The following is a 20,705-nucleotide window of genomic DNA, read 5'->3' as shown; positions in this document are numbered from 1 at the left end:
GTTGCCCTAGATTTTGTCTTAAATTTGTTATTTTACTTTAAAAGTTGATCCACTTTGATATCATTCAGTCTGGGATGTTAAAGGACAAAAATAGCCATTCGCTTTCAATGGATATTCTAAATTATTTTAAATTAAAAGGAATTTTGCTGAAGCACACCAAGTAAAATCATTATTCTACTGCTTAATTTCTGTTGATATTTATCCATTTCCTGCAATGAGTATAATTAAAGAAAAAAATATATTCCAGGAATTCTGAGATAGTTTAGTATAAGTGAAATATAAATAACTCATTACTAAACTGAAAATTAAATGTCAGTCAGTGTTGACTTGTACGTCCCACAGCTTCCAAAAAGCAGCATGAAAGGACTCACTGCAGTGGACAATCTTCTTAAAGATAAAATGTGAAAGTACAAACTATTGATTAGAATTCAGCTGGTCAGCACAATCTCTGATGTGTCATAGGGTTGGGAAATTTTTGTAATATGAAGATAATTTGGTATCAGCCTTGCAGCAGCTTTTCCCAGCTGGTTTGCCTGACCGAATTTGAAACCTGACCTCGACTGATGCTTCCCTCCCCCAGGAATGACAGTGTGCAGTCCCTGCTGTTCTCGACCCTTTCATCACCTCCTATTTCCAGGTGCTTTCCTGCTCTCTGGTGGTGTGCAACGCTCTACACCATCTGCCAGCTACAGCATCTTCCACTCAGTCTCTCCCTGATCTTCTGCAGTGCCTCACCTATGACAAACAGCAATTCTTTCCCTCCTCAGGGGAAATCATGCCTTGCAACTTGGCCGAATCCCTCTAACAAGTATACGAAATGCTTCTTTGAAATCATCCCCGTTACTGGAAGCCAGCTCGCTTTACAGCACGGCTGCCAGCCTGACTCAGGCGGCTCCTGCAACTCGCCTGATGTGCGGGCGCCCGCCGGCAGCGGCAAAGGGAGCTCGGCTCTGCGCTGCGCCGCTCCCGGCACTGGTGCGCGCTGTGCACCCCCGTGCGGCACCGGCAGCGAGCCGTGCCAGGGATCCCCGCCTGGATCCCGCCTCTGGACGCTGCCCGCTCCGCCGGGCCGAGCTCCCGGGGGCTGCGGCGCCCTCCGTGCCCGCGCAAAGAGCGCTGCGGCTGCAGCCGCTCCTGCGGAGCAGCCACGGGGATGCAGAGAGGCCTCAGGCTGCAGCAGTGCGCTATCGGAGGCGAAGAATAAACAGCTACAGCAACTGCGCTGTGACCTTACAGGCCTTCAAGCTAAGACCAGTCAAGTCCTGACCCTTGCCAAGTCCCTAAGAGTAGGCTAAGTAAGGGTGATCAATATTTTGGGGGATCTAAGAGACACTTCACTCACATCGCTCCCCCAAAAAGCATTGTCTGAAAAACTGATGTTTTTCACTTGCACACAGCCATGTAATTTATACAGAAATAACAGAAGTGCCTTACATATTCTGATTTTAACAGAATATAACAACCTTTTTTCCCCTACATGTTGTCCTAATGGGCCAGGAACTTTTTCAGAATAGTATAGATGTTCTGCGTTATTTCCTATTTTTTAAGCTGCTTAATATGTTGCTCTGATAATGGAATGCTTATTTGGGACTTACAACTCTATCATGGAAAATGTGTATGCTAGAAACATAGAGTCCAGTGGGTTGAATGGTACACAAACAGTACCTGTGTACAAAAGAGGAACAATTACAGAATTCATATCAAAACTGTTAATTTACTCAAAGTTGTTCAGTTTGTTATAAACACCTTTGGAATAGCGAAGTAAAAAATACCTAGGTGTTCAATATCTCTGTGTATGCATTACTCAGAAGTATCTCCATGCTGAATAAGAAAATAGACTGTCATTAAGTTAGAAGTTGACATTTCTTAATGTTTTCCGGATTTTGTTGTTATGAAAAATTCCTTTCTGAACTTCCTACATTGCTCTGAAAATGAAACAACATGGTAATTGAAGAGTTAAAAAGCTAAAGTGGGTTTTGATTATTCATTTGGTTACTGCATGTATCAATTAAGGTAGGATAACCTAAAAGCAGATAGCTAGTTGTAATACACACAGAAGCCAAACACTGCTCTATCATTGCCTGTTCAGTTTGATTCTCATAAAATATGAGTGGAGTCTTCTCACATAGTTTATGTTCCAGTATTGTAGCAGAGTAGACTGAAAGGCAGACTCCTTTTCCCTAAAACTGACATCTCAGTAGACTGATGGTGCACAATGAACAACCACTCAACAGTGCTTTTGGCTTCTAGAGGTCAGAGGAGATGTTATGAAATGTAATAATGGGCTGTGAAGGCCTCTTTTGAAAAAAAAGGAAACCCTAATGGATAAAATTTATAGCTTACTTTCAAAAATAAATCTGAGAGTTGAGAGATCTTTCCCCAAAACTTCAATAGCAATTGCTATTGTACTTTGTTCTTGCATATTTCAAGCTGCTACATAAATACTAACAAACTATTGCTATAGCACCACACAACACTGTGTTTGGTCTCTTTCAAACTTTCATACTATAAGCTAGAAATGCAGAAGGTGAAAAAGATGAAAATCAGAATCTGTCTCTGTGGGTCTGTGTGAGCCAAAGATACTGAGGGTTGCTGATCAGTCAAAAGAAGGTACAGGCCTGAAGCAGGATGTTCAGAGCTGGGATTAAAGGCAACACTTTCTCTTCTATGGCAAAATCTGGGGCTAAGGACAGGCTCAAAGGAACCTAATCCCTGACTAAGCACATGAGAGGCCCTGGTAGCCCCAGCTGGAACAGCAAAGTGCTCTGCAGCAAGCTGAGCACTTCCAGCTCTTATCAGGAAGACACCTATATGTGACCATCTTGCTTTATGAGATCCAGTTTTAGTTTATTATACAAACTGACAGCCAAATAGTCTCTGCACTAAAAGTAATTATGAAAGAAATCTGAGCTGGGATCAGACATCTCATGTTTCTGTTTTTCTGCACTTACCTTTTGCTCTCTCTACATCACAATACAGTGAACTAGAATTCAGTTAATTGGTTTTATGTATTCACTCCCTCCCTCACAACTCACACATTTCAAACTTCACCATGGAGTACTCTACAAGGAGAAAAGAGAGTTGGGATAGAAGTGAAGAGGAAAAAAACACTAATAGAAGGAAAAACACTAATAAGTGATCTCCTCTTATTATTTAACTATATATTATTTTTTAATTTTATGCAGAACAAAGAGATCATCATGTTGTTTCTCTGGATTATGCAGATTCTGAGTTTTAAATGGGTAAAATACCCCCATGACAGCTGACAGTAAAAAAAAATAAATTAGACAACAATAATACATTTCATCATATCTCAATTGCTGTACAAATTTCTTCTTTAAGAAAAGGTACCCTTTAGGCCCCTTTATAGAAAAAAAAATTGTGAAAAGGGCTGCAATACAAGCCTAAAATACTATCTGGCTTAATATCAAATCTGGACTCTAGAATGGCTGAATGGGGCTGTTGCTGTGTAACAAAATATGCTAGTTTTAAACTGAAAGAGGGTAGATTTAGATTAGATATAAGGAAGTAATCCTTCACTATGAAGTTCCAGTGAGGCACTGGAATAGGTTGCCCAGAGAAGCTGTGGAAGTGCTCAAGGCCAGGTCGGATGGGGCTTTGTGCAACCTGGTCTAGTGGAAGGTGTCCCTGCCCCCAGCAAGGGGTTTGGAACTAGATGGTCTTTAAAGGTCTCTTCCAACTCAAGCAATTATGTGAGCCTATGATTCTACTGCACCTGTAAAAGTTGACAACAGCACACACCTAAAACTTAAAATAATTGGATAAGCATCAGGTTGCACTTTTGAAAGGGGCTGTAACAGTAGCTCCCACATGAAATGACAAATCACACCCATCATTTTCTTGTGTCATGCCTTGGAGAAACCACAGATCCCTTCAATCTGAAGTTACAGAGTAAAAGTAATAGCACCTTGCTGTCCGTTGTGGCTGATAACACGTGTTTAATGATGTACCTTAAATTTCAACACCGTGCCGAACTGTTCACACATCTCCGTTTCCCACTTTACCATAAACAGGGAAGCCAGACATGGCAGCAGTCCTCTCCCTGCATCAGTGTTTATTTACGTTTCCGGAAGAGCTCTTTTTTGAGTAGCTGGGAAGCCTAAAAGTGGGTACAGTTTATACACCGAGATCAGTAGTTTGTTTGCCGAAGTCGCCTGGCAAAGTGTGACTTAAGGCATCATGCCCTGATGCCCGAAGGGGCTGCTCTGAGGAATCGTGTTCCTTCCTTCCCTCCCCGGCTCCGTCCCCGTTAGCCAGCCTCGCCCCCCGTTAGGCAGCGCGGGGCAGGGGGAGGCCGGGGCGGTAATGAATGAAGAGCCCGCCTTGGCTCCCGGCGGGGCTGGGTCTGTCCCGGGGGCGGATTTAACAGTAGCTCGGTGATGGCAAATATTCCCCTTGTCCTGGCGGGGGAGCCAAACGCCTTCGATCTGTAGCCGGGAAGGTTGGTGGCTTTTTTTTTTTTTTTTTTCGGCTGTTGTTGCTGCTGGGTTTATTGTTGGGGAAGTGGGAGGCTCATTTGCGAGCTGGTTGCCCAGCCGCAGGCTACGGCTCTAGCCCGACATCCCTCCAAATGCACTCCCGCTAAAGACCGGCTTTTTTTTGGGGGATCACCCTCGGCACGCCGCACACGCACCCTTTCCCCCCTCTAAATTCACACCAATGGTGAGCGGCGGCCCTCTCCCCTATCCTCCTTTTCCCGTGAGATGTTTTTCCACGCCACGCGGGGCCGGTATTCGCCGGCGCCACCTGAGGCCCTTCGTCCGAGCTGCTCCCCACGCACCCTGTCTGTCTGTCTGTCTCCCCGTGCAGAGCTCCGGCAACGCGTCCTACCGATGCTCCATGTCGTCCTCCGCCGATTTCTCCGACGAGGAGGACTTCAGCCAGAGGTCGGGGACGGTGTCGCCGGCGCCGGGGGACACGCTGCCCTGGAACCTGCCCAAACACGAGCGGTCCAAGAGGAAGATCCAGGGCGGCTCAGTGCTGGACCCCGCCGAGCGGGCCGTGCTGCGCATCGCCGGTAAGGCGCGGTCGGGGCCGGCGGGGCAGGGGGCGGCCGGGGGCAGAGGGGACCCCCGTCCCTCCTCTTTCAGAGCGCGGCCCCGCCGGGCGGTGACTAAGCTCTTTGGCCGCCTTTTCCGGCTGGGTGAACTGATGCGTGTGGAAGGCGAGCCGAAACACGCGCAGGTGCGCCCATTAAACTTTCATGCGAAAAAGCATCAGCGGCCGGGGGCTGCAGCCGCGGCGGGGGGCGGCTCAGCGGGGCCGGCGCTTTTTACGGCCCACAAGGCCGAGGCAGCCCCCGGCCGCCCTGGGTGGAAGCGCCGCGGGACCGCCCGCAGCGCGGGGAGAGGCCGCGGCGGCCGATGATGCTCCGTGAGGGGCGGGGGACCGAGGCCGGGCATTGTCCGCTCGGGGCCGGGGCTGCGCTCGGGGTGGACGGGGACCGGAACGGAGCCGCCCCGGTGTGCCAGAGGCGCCGACGGGCTCTGGTCCGCGGCCCGGCGACACTTGATGTCGAAAATAGGGCGGAGGTCCGCATCACCCTGGCAAAAGCTGGAAAACGCCTGTAAATGAATCCCAGAAAGATGAGGCGGTCCCCAGTGCTCCCCGGGGACACCGCTGTTGTTCTCCCCAACTACCCCGATTATATAGGCGTCTCCACGGGTCCCTCCCGGGACACCATTTCCCAGGGTAACCATTCCTAGCGGCGCTATTAGCGGGGGCAGCGCTGCGGAGCCGGGCTCCCACCAGCCGCAGGATGCAGCCGCGCCTGGGGAGGGTGCGGAGCCGGCCCGACCGCCCGCAGATCTCGCCGCCCCCCGCGGGCAGGGTGCGCAGGACGGGGCAGCGGCGGGCCGGGGGCAGGGGCAGGGCAGCAGGGGCAGCAGGGACGCAGGCAGCAGGACCGCAGCGGAGCGGGCTCGGCGGCGGGGTCAGCGCCGGGGGACACCGGGGGAACGCAGGCGCGGCGGTGACACCTGCAGCAGGGCCGCGCCCGCCCCGCCGGGACTGCGGGAGCTCCCGGCCCCGCCGGCTGCCGGCCTGGGGTCCCTCCCCGCTCGGTCCCTGCCCGAGAGCGCAGTGTCCCCACCGGCGCCGTCAGCGCTGCAGGCGTCGCATCCCCGCCCCGGCAGCCGCCACCCTCCTCGTCTCGGGGGGAGGCGGGAGGCGGCGGTGGAGCTCGCCGGCCCCGCGGGCGGTGCCTCGGCCATGGGGCTGGAGCCGGGGTCTGCGGCGGGGAGGCGGCGGCCGCCGCCGGGCTGGTGCCGCCCCTCCGCGCTCCGAGGGGCGGCTACCGAAACCCGAGCGGCCGCCCGCGGGGGCGTTTCCTCGGCCGGGCTGGCAGCGCCTCCCCCCGCCCGCCCCTGCCGGCTGCTGCCGGGGCTTTTCTTGTGCCATCCCCGAGGCTGCCGGCTGCCCTGAGCCGCGCAGGGCTGGGCGAGCTGCTGGCCATGGCTGGCTACCTCTCCCCCGGCGCGTATTTCTACGCCGAGGAGCAGGAGTACCTGCAGGCCTACGAAGATGTCCTAGAGAGATACAAAGGTAGGGCAGCGCTCGCCGCCGCGCCCGCCCGGCCGCTCTCCGGCCACGCCGGGTGTGGCGACTGCGGAGCCGGGAGGCGGTGGGGCCAGGTGGGGAAGATTGGTGGCCCCGCGTCCCTGCGAGGGTCGGTCTGGGGGCAAGGGACGTGGGCGGCTTGTGCGATGGGTATAAATACCGTGTCACCTCACCAGTGTGTGACAGGCGCTCTCGCGTGTTTAAAAGTGGCTTTTTCGAGTGCCGTACGGACACAGGGATTTATGTCTCGATATACGTTCATATTTAAAGCTTCGGTTTATTTTTACCTATTTGTTTATTTATTTGGGTTTTTTTGGGCTGGGACAAAGAATTAGCTTAGTTCGTGTAGCACCTGAGTTTTTTTATCGAATACAGAAAAATAAGGAAAAAAGCATTTATCAGGGTGAAGATGTATGCAGCTAAATTAATCCTGCTAGAAATGTAAATTGCATTGATTTCTTAAGGATATCGGGATGGAAGGGATGGTTTGGATGATTCACTGCTGTTTTTCAGTACATTTGCTAGTACTAAATCTGAAGCTTATCAAAAGTGTTACAGCTCTGTTTTTAATCCAAGTGCGAAATGGATGGAGTTAACTGTTCACACTGAACCTTCATCCCTGAAACAGTTTTTACAGCATGTCACAGCATATGCTGACATTTGCAGTGCTGAGTCCTTTTGTAACGTTAGGGAATAAGATGTTATGTTTCATATTTGAAGTTTTTCAGCTGTATGTCTTCAATCAGTCCTGAAGATTTTTGCTAAATGGTTTCCACTGATGGGAATGGGAGTGGCATAGTTTAAGACAGCTTGATTTGAAGATACTGATAATTGATTTTATTTATTCTGTGTTGTTAGTAGCAGTATTTTGAATAATAAACCCTCAACAGATGGTTATTTTGACTATGGGAACTTGTTGGGTCTGAGTGTACTTTATACTGGTGTCACTTGCAATTTCATGTGTCATTAGCAGTATTGACTAATGACTCCTTTGTGTCTGTTGCCCATTGTGTCAATGCAGCAATGGAGCATGTGCACCGTTTCTGTACTCAGATGCATTTGTGCATTTTGGTTAAGAAATAATTACCATTTGGTGATTGCCATCATCTTCAAAACCATGTCTTTATTCCATTCTCTCATTTTTCTTAAGTCCTCAATTTATATGCAGCTGATCTGATTTGTGCAAAATTTTGGAGCTAGTAGGCTGTTTACTTTTCAAATAAACACTGAGAAAGCTTGTTTTTCTGCTTTGGATCACCTTTTATTTCCTGCTAGAATTAGGTTTAATAAGGTTTCTTCTCATACCAATTACTTGCTTAGAAAGCAAGGGAAATCTCTTTCTCTCTGGGAAAGAGATTAGGCCCAATTTCCCCTATTTCAATGGGTGTTTTATCAGGAATGGGACTGAAAGGTCTGGTTTTTATAGGTTGGGGAACAATAGGATTTTAATTAAATAAACTCTGAAAGCTAATTTACATCTCTGTAAGAAATAAACCACTTTCTGAAAGTATTTGAGTATATCTTATTGTGGGAGTAACACAAAGTCCATTCATATGCCTTTTTCAGTGACCCCTGAATCCTGAAATTATTTGGAAGGATCCAATGTCTGTTGTCTTAGTTTTAAGTGTCATATTTTGTATATTGGTATGCTGTGTTTTGCTGCTCAAGGTAGATTTTATTCAGCCATTTGGAGCAAAGGTAAATGTTTGGACTTGTTTTAAATAGGATGTATTAGAAATCTGGAAAGCACATTACTTTCTAAAATGTGTTTTCAAGCCAGTCATGATTTCCCATTTGAGTCCCAGTAGCATGACTTCACTACAGCGATTGTTGTTCTGATGACTTGCTATGGGAGCTGATCTAATCAGAAAAGAATTGCTACAATATAGGCTTTGAAGAGGGAGTGCCATTTCTCTGGATTTCTCAGTTTTGTAAACACCTCCTTCAGTAAATTTCTTAATCAAATGTGAACTATGTTGGCTTTATAAGACGAGCTTCAATCTATAATTTTAATGCTGATAGTTCTTTTTTTTTTTTTTTCCTTTATACAGTCTGCAGAATGCTTCATACTCATCTAGGCCATTATCAGAGTGCCAAATTTTCTATGTCCCAGCTGTTGAGTACTGTAACTAGCAGAGTCAGCTGTACAAAATTCATTGCCTGTCTTGGAAGGCTTGGGATCGTATGATGCCGCATCATTAAGATGTTCAGGCAGTTTGACTTAGGAAGATAAAAGCTGCCCTTTGTAAACATAGAAAAGTGAAATTTTACCCTTCCTCTGTTTCTGTTTCCAAAGTAGGCTGCAGATTTTGAAGATCATGCCATACCAAGTACCTTGTTGTTTTAGAAATTGAAAGCCAGATATTTGTGTGTCTCCAAATTCTGTCTGCTGATCATGTCTCTGGCTGTGACAGTAAATAATTAGGCAACTGTTTGCTAAATCTGACATACCACTGAAGTGCTGTTTGCTATGGGAGAAGAGAGTGTTGTTTTCTGATCCCTGGTCAGCTCAGTTGCTGGCTGTCATTTTTTTTTTTTTTTCTTGATTAGTAATTATTTGGCAGTATTTCTAAAGCATTTTGATGGAGGGGAAAAAAGTCACATTATCTCAGATGTTTCAGAAATCAGATTGAATCCAGCTACTTATTCAGGGGAAAAATTGCTTCTTTGTTGGTAGCACCTCTAAGAATTCAAAGGCAAACAGAGAGTGGCAAAAAACCCTTTAGTATAGTTTATCTGAAGTATTTTAGGTATTTCACAGCTTGTTTAAGTAATAAGAGAAATCATACAAATATTTGTTAATATAATTGAGATTCAACATTTTCTCAAAAATTATATTTGAATTCTCTGGGAGGTTGTAAAGAACTTCAAAAATTATTCTTGGTGCTCTGTAAGTTACCTCACAGTTGCCTGGGAAGAAAATGTAATGAAATTGTTAGCTGTAGCGTTTTTGATAAATAAGAAAATGTGCGATAGTATTTCATATACTTTTCATTTTGAAAGCATTTAATTGCCATCTCTGTCATATGGCATAGGAATGCATTGTTTGGTGCCGTTATTATTTGAGCATTAAATATTTGAAGATTATGGTTTTAAGCTGTGAGTGCAAGATGTTCATTAGATTTCCTCTGCTATAAATCTGAAGTAATAAACTGAGAATCAAGTTTATATATATAAATTTATCATCCCTCTGAAATGGTCACTCTTTAATTTAACTCTGTATTTTTCAGTTCAGGTAGTAAACTTTTATTTGAATAGCAGTTGCAACAAGCCTTTTCTGAAAGATTTTGCACAATTATGTAACTGGGTTGTCTCCATTTTGACATAATTTTTGCTAGGGGTACATCTGTTAATGACAGCATGACTGCAGTACCTGGAAAAGAGCTAACTCATGGAGTAAAGTGTTGAATAAATCATAGTTATTCAACAACATTCTTTAACTATGTAAGCCCTTGAAGATTGAAATATAGGGTTATCTGGGCTGTGCAGAGCTTTTAATGCTGTAGATTTATACACCAATATCTATAGGAAACAGATCTATTAGAAAATTCAGCTTGACATGACTGCCCATGAAAAATAGAGTCTTGCAGTTCAGGGACTTGACGAAATTGTTGCTAATGCCAGGAAAGGTATCACATGAATCTTTTGTTTGCAATGGGTGCCTGATTAGTGCTTCCTTTGGGTACTTTGGGCTTGCTGCATAGCCCTGGTGTCCATAGGAAGGAGAGGTAAGCCTGGGAGACAGCAAAACTCGGGTTGGGTTGTTAAACTTTGGTACATTCTGTTTCAGAGTTGGCATTGCTCTCTTGCTTTAAAAAGATCTGTAATACTACACATTCAGCTGAAGCACAGCAAACAGCTCTGGTTCTGTATTCTGAGAACAAAGACACTGGAGATGGACGAGAGCTAGCAGGTCATCTGATGCATTTTGTTGCCTGTTTAGGGTTCAGAGACAATGTAATTTGTTCTAATGATTGATTGAGGGCAGTGTCGAGTAAAGCTGTTCTGACATTGGGTACAGGTTTTGAATTAAGATAGAAACAATAGATGCTTGTTGTCCAGCTCCTTTGAGCTGACTTCAATAAGGGAGCATTTGCACAGAATGGTTTTTATACATCTGAAAATGAATTTTAGGAATTTGGAGGCTCCTAAATGTGTTAGGTATCAGATTTACTCCAGGGATATTATTCTTCAGAGATGATCATAGAGCAAAGACAGTAGGGGCCATGATAGATGCTCCTGGCTCTGGAATATGTGAATTTCTGAATCTCCTTATTTATGCTTTGAAGTTGGGGAGCTGAATTTTTAGTCAGCAGAAATCATGCTCTTCTGGGCTCTCATCTGTGAACTAATTGGATCTTCTGCTTCAGGGTTCTGATTTTGAATGCAGCAGGAAATCCTAAAGTGAGTAATTGATTAGGTAGTTTCCACTATGGATAGTTTTCTTTGACCTCTTTTCAGGTGCTGGTAGTATCTAGCCTCTGGCCTTGGGATTGATCTTTTGTTTTCTTTTTTTTTAATGGGAAAGTTATTTTGGCTGACTATTGGGCACGTGTGGATTATCCAACTGCATGTCACCTAATCCTTTCTTTGCCACCATGCCAGTCTTCAGCAAGACAACCCTGTTGTTTCCCATATTCCTAGCGCATTTCCTTCAGCAGGTTACCCTCCTGGGATAGAAGAATTGTAGCCAACAGAAAATGCCTTCAATTAGGGATGGAAACATAATAGCTTCTGTGCTGTCTGAAGTCGGGCAAAGTTAATGGTCAACTTGGGCCACCTAAAATGTAAAACCTGAAGTTTTATTCTGTTTCAGCATTCCTCCTTATTTAAAGCAGAAGTTCTGACTTTTAAATGGCTTGGAGATGGGATATTTCCTTGAGTACATTAATCTTAAATATGAACCAGGTCTTGCTGATTTGACTTGTATGAGTCATCCACTTGAACTAAAGGGAAGAGGTCTTGGAGTAAAATAGAAAGAACCTGAATGTTGGGCAATTCAGTGAGATTTGTTTGTGTAAAGGCCTCAAGATTTGGGCAGAATTTCCTGAAGCTGAATTTGATGGGATACATAAACTGTGGCAGCTTCTCCATGATTTTAATAGATACCTGTTTGGTGGACTAAGGCAGACAGAATTTGCCATTGATTCAAATATCTTTTATATGTGAATTGGAGAAGACATCAAAGGTCTGCTTCTTTGCTTTTCTGCTACTTCCCAATTCCCATTGAGTCAGCAACATCTTTTAAGTAGAGCTCATAGGAATATTCCATAATTCTTTTTTTAGGATGAAAACCAGAGATGGTCAGGTATGAGGGGAGGACAAAAGGAAAATGAACCTGAGTCACTATTGGGTTGAAAGGTTTATTTTGTCTCAATCTATATTTCTGGTTGAGGTGTTAATAATTGTTTTCTGTGATCAACTTGGCTAATTTCTAGTGGGATTTTGCTTGAAAACCAGATTATGCTTTATTATTTTTCCTTTATGCTGTTTAAAACAAGCCTGATTTGAGGAATTTATTCCACCATTTCAACATGTACTTGGAATTAACTACTTTGTAAAATAAAAATGGGCTTATTCATATGCTTGAATTTAAGTGCAAGTATTTTATAAGTTCAGTCTTAAAATAATAACATTTTGTAAATGTCAAATATGAATGCAGCTTATGCATGCCTGAAATGTTTCCTGTAAAACATCATTAAAGCCGTTTAAGTTAACAAAGCCTTGTTTTTCTGTAGTGGGTGAAAATATTCATGTACTGAATGCTTCCAGTCAGCCCAGCTTTCAAACAGGTGAAACAATGCTTACAAAGACACTTCAGTCTGCTGGTCACATCCTGAAGGGCATGTTAATAGCCACATCTACAAGTTGATCTGTGTAGGCAGACTTGGTGCTTTTGTGGTGGAAAGACTGGCACTGGAAACCCACCCACCCACACAAGGCTCTTCCCAAGACTGGGGTCCAAGTAATAGCTGATCCTTTGATAAGGCATATTCCTCCTAAAGTCAGGCCTCCTGTAGGGAATTCCAGTTTGCTGTAGCTGCATTAAAAGCAAGTCAGCGTGGCTCCAGATTTAATTTTATTTTACCTGGTGAGTACATAAATTTCCTGTGGAGTGTTAATCTATGAATTCCTTGGATTTCGTACAAGATGAAAATAGCTGCCAATAAATCTGTGAAAGGGTGAAGATTCCAGGCAAATGTATTGAAGGTTAAATTCTGCACCTTGCAATCACACAATTAGTGTAGCTATTTCTGTAGGACAAGGAGGATTAGGTCTCTGATGGGCTTTCCAGTGGCATAGGCCAAAATCTGCTCTTGATTCTAGCCACATGGCCCTTTTGAACTTGGTTTACTTTTAAACATATCTTCATTGTTCAGTTTCATAGTTAATATGTGAAATTACAGTATTTAATGATGTGTTCTGCAATGCATATAAATACAGATCAGCAGTTAAGTGGGGTTCATAACCTAATTGTGTTGGAAAAGTAAATTAGTTTGGCCTGAGGTTCAGGTATCCAGCTATCTGACAGCTATGACACTTGGCACCACGTGGATCTAAAATTAGTAGAGCTCTTCTATACTGGGATTAGAGAGATGTGTGTATGTTTTAGTTCACAAAATGGGTAAAAGTCTGACTTTGTATGCAGCTTTCAGAGGCATGGTTTGGGCATTTTGCAGGTGAGACTATGGGTGAACAGAGAAGTTCCAGAAAGTCTCTTGCTGGGTACTGGAATGGATATCCTGTCTAAAGTCTGCTCATGGACTTGGCTTCTGCCTGATCAGATTACCCTCTGTGTGCTCCTCATGTGACGACTCTCCTAGGCACAGTAGAAGCAACATTAGAAAATGAGTGCAATCATTTGGACAGACATTTTGCAGCAATATTAATGATAAAGCATCCTGAATTGTTCAAGCAAAAGAGCTTTCTTGAAAGGAAAATGGCACTTTCAGTGCTGTGGTTTTTATTCAAACAAAACTTCTGTTAATTTTGGTGGGAGTCAGGAACTTAGCTATTGATGTTTATAAATATTTAATGCTTTAAATTACTTTGCCTTTAGATAAATTTTTAATTTTGAGATAAAGGGTTTACATTACATCCTAGGAATTAAGAAATGACTAGAGCACTTGTCTGGAGAAGCCACTGCCATGTAGTTGTATATAACTTCTGGGAACAGGTATTATTGCTAAGGTAGTTCTGGTTTCAGAGTGGGATATTTTCAAAAGAACATAGAGCAATGTGATTGCAAGTCCCAATGACTTTTAATAGCAGTTAGGCTCTTCCCTGCTGTTTGTGCCTTGGAAGTTTTCCTCTGGTAGCTATATGTTCATTATTGAGATCATAATCTGATGTTGGAAAAAATTTCATAATACCATGTATTACAGAGCAGTTCTGCATTTAAAATTCCATTTTTGAAATGTTTTAAATATGAAGTCTTCTCTGGAGAAAAAGTAATCCTAATTTTTAGAAAGAAAGTTAATTTATTAATTAAAAAGGACATACATTTCAAACATTCTGAAATTTTCTTCATAGAGTGGACTTGTTAGGCTTTATGCCTTCCACTCTCTTAATTTTTTACAAAGCAGTTGCTGAGAAAAATTTGTGGTTTTGAGTAGGTTTTCATTTTGCTCCACTGGAAATTTTTTGTCTACCTCCAGTTTACACTGGAGTTAAAGCAGCCTTTGGCTCAGTATCTCTTCAAAGTAGAGAAGAACAGACACAGATGAGCCACAGGAAGAAAGCCAAAGTTGATTAGGTCCCTTGATGAAATTACCTTATAATTTTACCATGCTCAACCAGATACTTTTGCACTGTATTTTTTTTTCAATGTTTTAAAATAGAGCCCTTGTTAACAGAGTCCATATAGTTCTTGTGAGGCCAGATCTATCCTACCTCTGAGAATATTCACTCAAATTCTCATTTTCTGCTGTTGCAAATTGTATTAAATGAAATCACATTGGTTCTTGCAGACCTTGTATGTTTCTACTTAAACTGTACACTTATTTTTGCTTTCTCATGGATATACATTTCCTTCAGATCTTGGATTACGCTAAATCCAGCCATCCAACATGCTGTTTAAAGTGGGTGTATGGTAGGACTGAGCAGCATCAAACAGTTATTATCTAATTTATAAAGATTATATTAGTATCCTAGAAACAATACATGTTTATGCCTTGATATTTTGACTATCATACTGAAGCATTTTTTTGCTTTGGGAACAACAAAATACTCAGGAGAATGTCAAGAATTAGGTTTACACTTTGAGAGCTTGTGTGTCTCTCCAATAATTTGCAATTTAATACCAAATATAAGGATTTGATTAAATAACAATAGCAAGTGGGTGATCATCTTTATTCTAAGCTTGAAATGTCCTTTGAATTTGGTGCCTAGATTTTTGTAGCCATTTCAGTGGCAACGCTGTGAATCATCTGTTGCAGGTCTGGGTGTATGACTAAATTGTTGATGGATCTTTGTATAATTTGTTCTGGATACTGTTTTTTTTTCTCTTTGCATTTCCTCATCTAATATACTTTGAATCTACTCACTTCTGACCTTTGATCATTTGGCTTCTTTTGGGAATACTTCTTCATTGGAGGCTGGCAGAAGCTTTTGGTTTTTTTTAAAAGACTTTGTTCCTAGCATCTGGAAGACCCTCTACCTTTGGTTCCCCTTTCTTCTTTCCTTCATTATCTTTTAAGTTAAATTCAGCAGTAGGTTGGATTCCTTGTTAAACTGCAGGCAGACGATGGGTTTCCTTTCAGGTGTTGAATTGTACATCCTCCTCAGGCTGGTCCATTCCCTCTCATGGTGGGAAAGGAGAAGTCCTCTATTCCATTCTCCTCCTGCTGCCACTGGCACAGAGAGCACTTGAGCACTGGCTCTGGTCTAGGAAGCAGTGTGGGCTTCACTCCCTGAACTGTAGTTAAAGCTGTTGAGACATCTTTGAGCTTTTCCTTATCATAATGAAATGTAGAAAACTGTGTGTGTTGAATGAGATTTCTCAGACTATGTGGCCACGTGCTGGTTCCTGCTGTGAACTTGAGTTCCTGGAGTCAGGATCGAGCCTGACTGGAACTCGAGTATCAGGTCATGCATCATGATGTGCTCCTGTCCTGCTGTGAGAGAAATTCAAGGCTAAATTCAAGTTTAATCTCTGTCAGGGAAAGTGCAGAGAGAGGGAACACCACCAAGCAGACAGACAGATGACATCTAAAATGTTTCTTTTGCTCCTGGCTTCAGTACTCTGACTGGCACCTGGATGTGTGAGCATTGCTGCTCAGGGTGAGAGAGTCAGTCTGGTTTTGCACTGCCAGTGAAAGCAAATGCTCCACCCTGCTGTTAATTATGAAATACACCAAGATGTTTTCTGTATCTTAACTGCATTTGAAATGCCAAAGATTTGTTTGTTGGCTTAATGACTTGGCTGATAAATAATTTTTGTTTGATTAATTTGCTTTTTTTCTTCTGAGTAAATAAACAGATGATCACAGTATTTTTCTTGATGACTAGCAGTTATTGTTGACCAAGATGCTATATGAAATAATGGAGTCTGCTTGCAATTTGATTTTGTCAGTGTAGCAGAAGGGAGTCTTATTAACATTTTTGTATTTTCATGATTTTTTTCAGTTAAAATATTTTTACTTCAATATTTCAAGATTAAAAATCTCAGGATCTACAAGTTCTTTCTGTGCCATGTTACTAAAGCATTTAATGGCTGTACATATTCTTTGGTGCTTCTACTATTGATGTACTTTGTGATGCGAGTGTGATTGAATGTAGTGCTTTTGTTGCGTTACTGTTTTATGTAGTATATCTTTGATGTGAATTTAAGAATTCCCTTTGATTTTTTTTTTCTTTTAGGTAGTTCTCAAATACCTAGTATAAGATTTATTGATTTGTATGCAGTTAACATACAGTTTTCCACTGATAGTTTTGGTAGTTCAGAGATGCTTATCTTCTGTTTTTAATTTTGTTGGGTTTGGTTTTTTTTAACTTTTTATTTTAATCATATTTCCTATCTTGCTATTTCTAATAATCCTCCTAGTTTCAGTAAGTGAGTCTGAGTCTTAACATTTTGGAGTTCTCCCAATCTGAACACATTGGTATCATCAGACAAGACTGGTTTTGTTTGCTGCCTTCTCCAGCTCTCTAGTAAATGTACAATACATTGTTGACTTCTGGAAAACCACACCATTTTCTCATGTTGGAAGACAGTCAAGATTCAAGAATTTATTGTTCTGTAAGTAATTTTTCAGGCTACAAAAGGATTGTGCCCTATATACTTATTGATTTTAGTTAGCTTTTGTAAATATGAGTCAAATTTCCTTGTATTTATATGTACGTGTACACACACACACACACACACATATATATATACACACACACAGCCATACACATAGCTGGTTTTATTTTTAACTCAGAGGAAATCAAACAGTTATGGAGGAATTTGATTTATCATGACAGAAATTATGAAAACAGGCTGCTCAGGGAAGTGGTGGATTCCCTCAAGGAATTCAAAAGACATGTAGATGTGGCACTTGGGGACATGATTCAGTGTTAGTTTTAAGTTTGATCTTAGTGATTTTGGAGCTCTCTTCCGTTCCATTACAGAACATTACATTGTATTACATTACATTACATCACAATTTTCCGTTGTGAGTATTGTTCCCAGTACTTTAGGTTTGGTTTTTTTTGTTTTAATTTGTGCTTTCCAGTTACTCTTGGTGGAACTGATTAAAGCTACACCAGTAATCTCTCAAGCTTTTTCATTTATTTCTCACAAATTATCTGGATAACAGTGATCTATTTTAGTGTAGGTTTTTGTTGTTGTTTTTTTTTTCCTCTGATACCTTAAGTCCACTCTGAGTTAGTTGGTAGTAGATGGCTATGTATGCTGCTTTTTGGTGGATAGTGCTTAAGTTTCATGTCTAAGTAATTTATTCTTTGAGACTTCTTCCTGTGATGAAACTTAGTAATTTTTCTGTAAAGGAGGCTGTGGGGAAAGGAAAAACATATTGTTGTCTTAAAGCCCAGGACCTTTCTCTGTAAAGAATTTATTCAGATACTAAGCCTTTGCAGTGGCTTGTCTATTCTCACCATCTCCCTGATTCTGATCATCTGTGAACACATGTGTTATTGTCTGATTTTGTGTCACAATTCTTATTCACTTTCGATAGTTATTGAGTCTGCTGCTTCTTTTTTTATCCTGATTTTTTTCCCACCGTTGTTTGGTTAGGGCTTCTATCTGAACAGGAATTTTGCTATGCCAGAAAGTTTTCTTCCAGCATGTGCCTGTTTACTTGGTGGCACTGGACATTTAGTCTACTAGCCTTCTGGTACCAGAGTAAATTATACTCTCTAACATTGTAATCTCTTTCTTTTTAAAAAAATTACTTTAGAACTTCCCTCCATCACCTAACAATATCTGTGGTACATATAACAAATGGGAAATTTTAGGAAATAGGGGCACGTGTACATTGTAAAGCAAAAATTTCCCTTAGCACCTAATGTTTTCTCATTTTATCCTGTTAAGATATGTATTTGTTCAATGTAGTTTTGGTTTCAATGTCTCCTGCTTCTATGTGACTTAGCTGTTATGCTTTACTCTGTTTTATAACTATAAATCCTGGTCATTTCAATATACTATTACTGGCCTTTTTAAAATCCAACATAATTTTGACATCTGAAATCTTAACTGCATTAAGATTTTTCATGTTTGGTAGCTGCATATTGATCTTCTAAAATTTCTCTAAAACTTGAACAAGGAGACAAATGGAGTGAAATCCTCTCTGTTAAATGCTAGTCATCCCCAGTCTTGTCCAAAATACTGACAGTACATTGTGTTATCATGCAGATAAGTGTCTTGTTAAATTATATCTTGAGACAACTGATCAAAACAAAGACTGAATCATGATTTCAAGATTTAACCTTTTTAAATTAGCAGTATTGGTTTTTTTTCTGATTTGGAAGGCACAAGTGACATTTTTATTAACTTCAGTAAGTACATATTTATATCTGCCTCTTCTCCCAGTTGTCTTGCCCATGCTGAAGGTTTCCTGATGGACACTGTTGGCTGCTTTGTGAAGGGGATCTTTCATCATCTGGTTCTTCCTGTGAGTTTGTAAACAGGAATTTTCATATGTCAGTTGCTGCTGATATTTTTAGTATGGCAACAGTTTTATCTGCAAGTGGAGCATTTTATCTCACATGCTGGGCTTTTGACATCAGGGTAAAGCTATTTTCATGTTTAAATTGGTATCACAGTTGCTGTTAGTGTTGGTTTTGATAATGAGCTTGAATGTCCCAGCCCACCCCACTGGGGTCCCACAGTCTGGGACCCCGTGCCAGCTCCCTGGGATTGACCCTCCAGTGATTCCACAGCAGGGCTGGTCCCCACAGCCTGGCACTGCTGGGTTCCCCCTGTGGGCCCTGGCTCAGCCTCAGCCCATGCCCAGGGAGGCTCCCAGTGCCTGGAGCTGCCCTGGTGTCCTGGCTGGGGTGGTGGGGTGGGCTCTGGCTGCCAGGCCTTGCCCTGCTGCCCCTCCATGGGAAGCACCCACCACCCCCAGCACCATGACTGTTCTGTGCAGACCCCTCCTCTGCTTCACCTATTTGTTTGTCAATGGTAAATAATGTATTAGTTTGTAGTTTTAGTAGTTTGTAGTCCTCTTTCCTGGCCTCATGGTATGGTGACTTTTCGTATTAGAGTGTGGTTTACACCTGCCAGGCTTTCTGTACCTTCCTGGCAGGCTGTGTTATATCCCATCCTGTTTAATGTGCTGCCATTGTGTGATGACTTGACAGAAAGATCAAATGTGTGCTTGAACATAATGGCTTTTATTATATTCATTAGCAGTGCTTAATTACTTTAACCTAACAACCCAGTGATGGGGAAGGACTAGCCAAAGAACAAGTTCATTGCACAACTTAAAAGGTTCTAAAATGTGACTCCAACAAGACGCTCAGGAGGTGGGAGGCACTCCCTTAGGAGCTAGGAGAGGCTCACACTTTATGCATAAGTATTGCTAGTTGGAAGCATAATTAATGTTCAGAAAATACTGTGATTCTTGTAAGAAATGCTCTGGAGTGTTGCTATGCTGATTTAATGCTCAGCCCTCAGGCCACCCAGTGTACAGAAAGCTCCTTTGTCTGCTGCAGCCAGGAAATGAAGTCTGAGAGGTACTAAAGCCTTAGTACAAACTCAGTGATGTCTGGCAGTATGGGAATATGTAACAAAACTATATAGAAGACAAAGGACAAAATCCAGTCCTAAATCCTGGCTAAGTCAGGATTTTAAATGCAGTGGTCCAGGTTGGCTGCTTTCCACCACTGAATTTATGAGGGGCATTAGTGTATCTATGTCTTAGACATACTGCCTTCCCAGAGGTGATGATCTTGTCCTCTGCCTAGCGTTCACCATATGCCAAAAATCAGATAGCAAACAGCCTGAATGTTTTTTGTGGTTTGCTCAGCAGGGTAACCTAATCCAAAACTGAATGCTGCTTCTGTATGAATTTGCATAAGAATGACAGTGATTTGAGTGTTTGAGAGTTAGGAGTATTTTTAGGCCTCTCTGAGCAGGAAGACTTTTGATTATCTGCAACTAGAATGGCAGGAGTATTTTTTGCTATTTGGGTAGGAATATAATGATTTTCTTTTAAAGCTGAGTTACTGGGTGAACATGTCAGAGTAAAAAGGCTGAAAGGAAAGCAAGTTATAGATAAGTATGCAGGAGAGAAAAGTGTAGGTTCTGGTGATTGCCTCTAAGGTTGCTTTTTGTTTATTGTTGTTAATATCCATGAAAATGAAAAGGATAGGTTGAAACACTGAGCTGTACCCTCCAGTATGGTAACACTTTCTCAATGAACCAGAGCCAAAGAAATTCCACTAATTTACTCCATAGTGACAACCCGTATGAAGGGTAGAGTTGTCAACAAGAAGAATATCAAGAGAGGTTATGATACTGCCTTTTGAGTATGCAACTGTCTTCATTGAAAGCACTCTCTTCTCCACTCCATTGAGTTTCCAGTGATCTGTGATAGGAAACTCTATAAAGATTCCAGAAGAATCAGGCTGTGGCAGGTGGTCCAAGCAGTACTTATGAAAACAGCAGTGAAGATTTGGAA

General features: G+C 42.4%; 1 protein-coding gene across 8 annotated transcripts in view; it reads left to right on the top strand.

Moving 5' to 3' along the window:
• DST (dystonin) overlaps positions 1-20,705 on the top strand; it is a 294,261-nt gene that overhangs the window by 27,724 nt on the left and 245,832 nt on the right. For 4 of the 8 annotated variants that reach the window (XM_036379370.2, XM_036379365.2, XM_036379364.2 and 1 more), the window contains exon 4: positions 4,831-5,038. In XM_036379370.2, the coding sequence (XP_036235263.1) occupies positions 4,831-5,038 (208 nt within the window). Of the gene's footprint in view, positions 1-4,830; positions 5,039-6,429; positions 6,565-20,705 lie in introns of those variants that run through there. The other 4 variants (XM_036379369.2, XM_054514182.1, XM_036379368.2 and 1 more) reach the window with 1 other exon arrangement.

The sequence above is a fragment of the Molothrus ater genome, chromosome 3 (genome assembly GCF_012460135.2).
Source record: "Molothrus ater isolate BHLD 08-10-18 breed brown headed cowbird chromosome 3, BPBGC_Mater_1.1, whole genome shotgun sequence".
Lineage (NCBI taxonomy): Eukaryota > Metazoa > Chordata > Aves > Passeriformes > Icteridae > Molothrus > Molothrus ater.
This window is presented reverse-complemented; position numbering and strand designations above follow the sequence as displayed.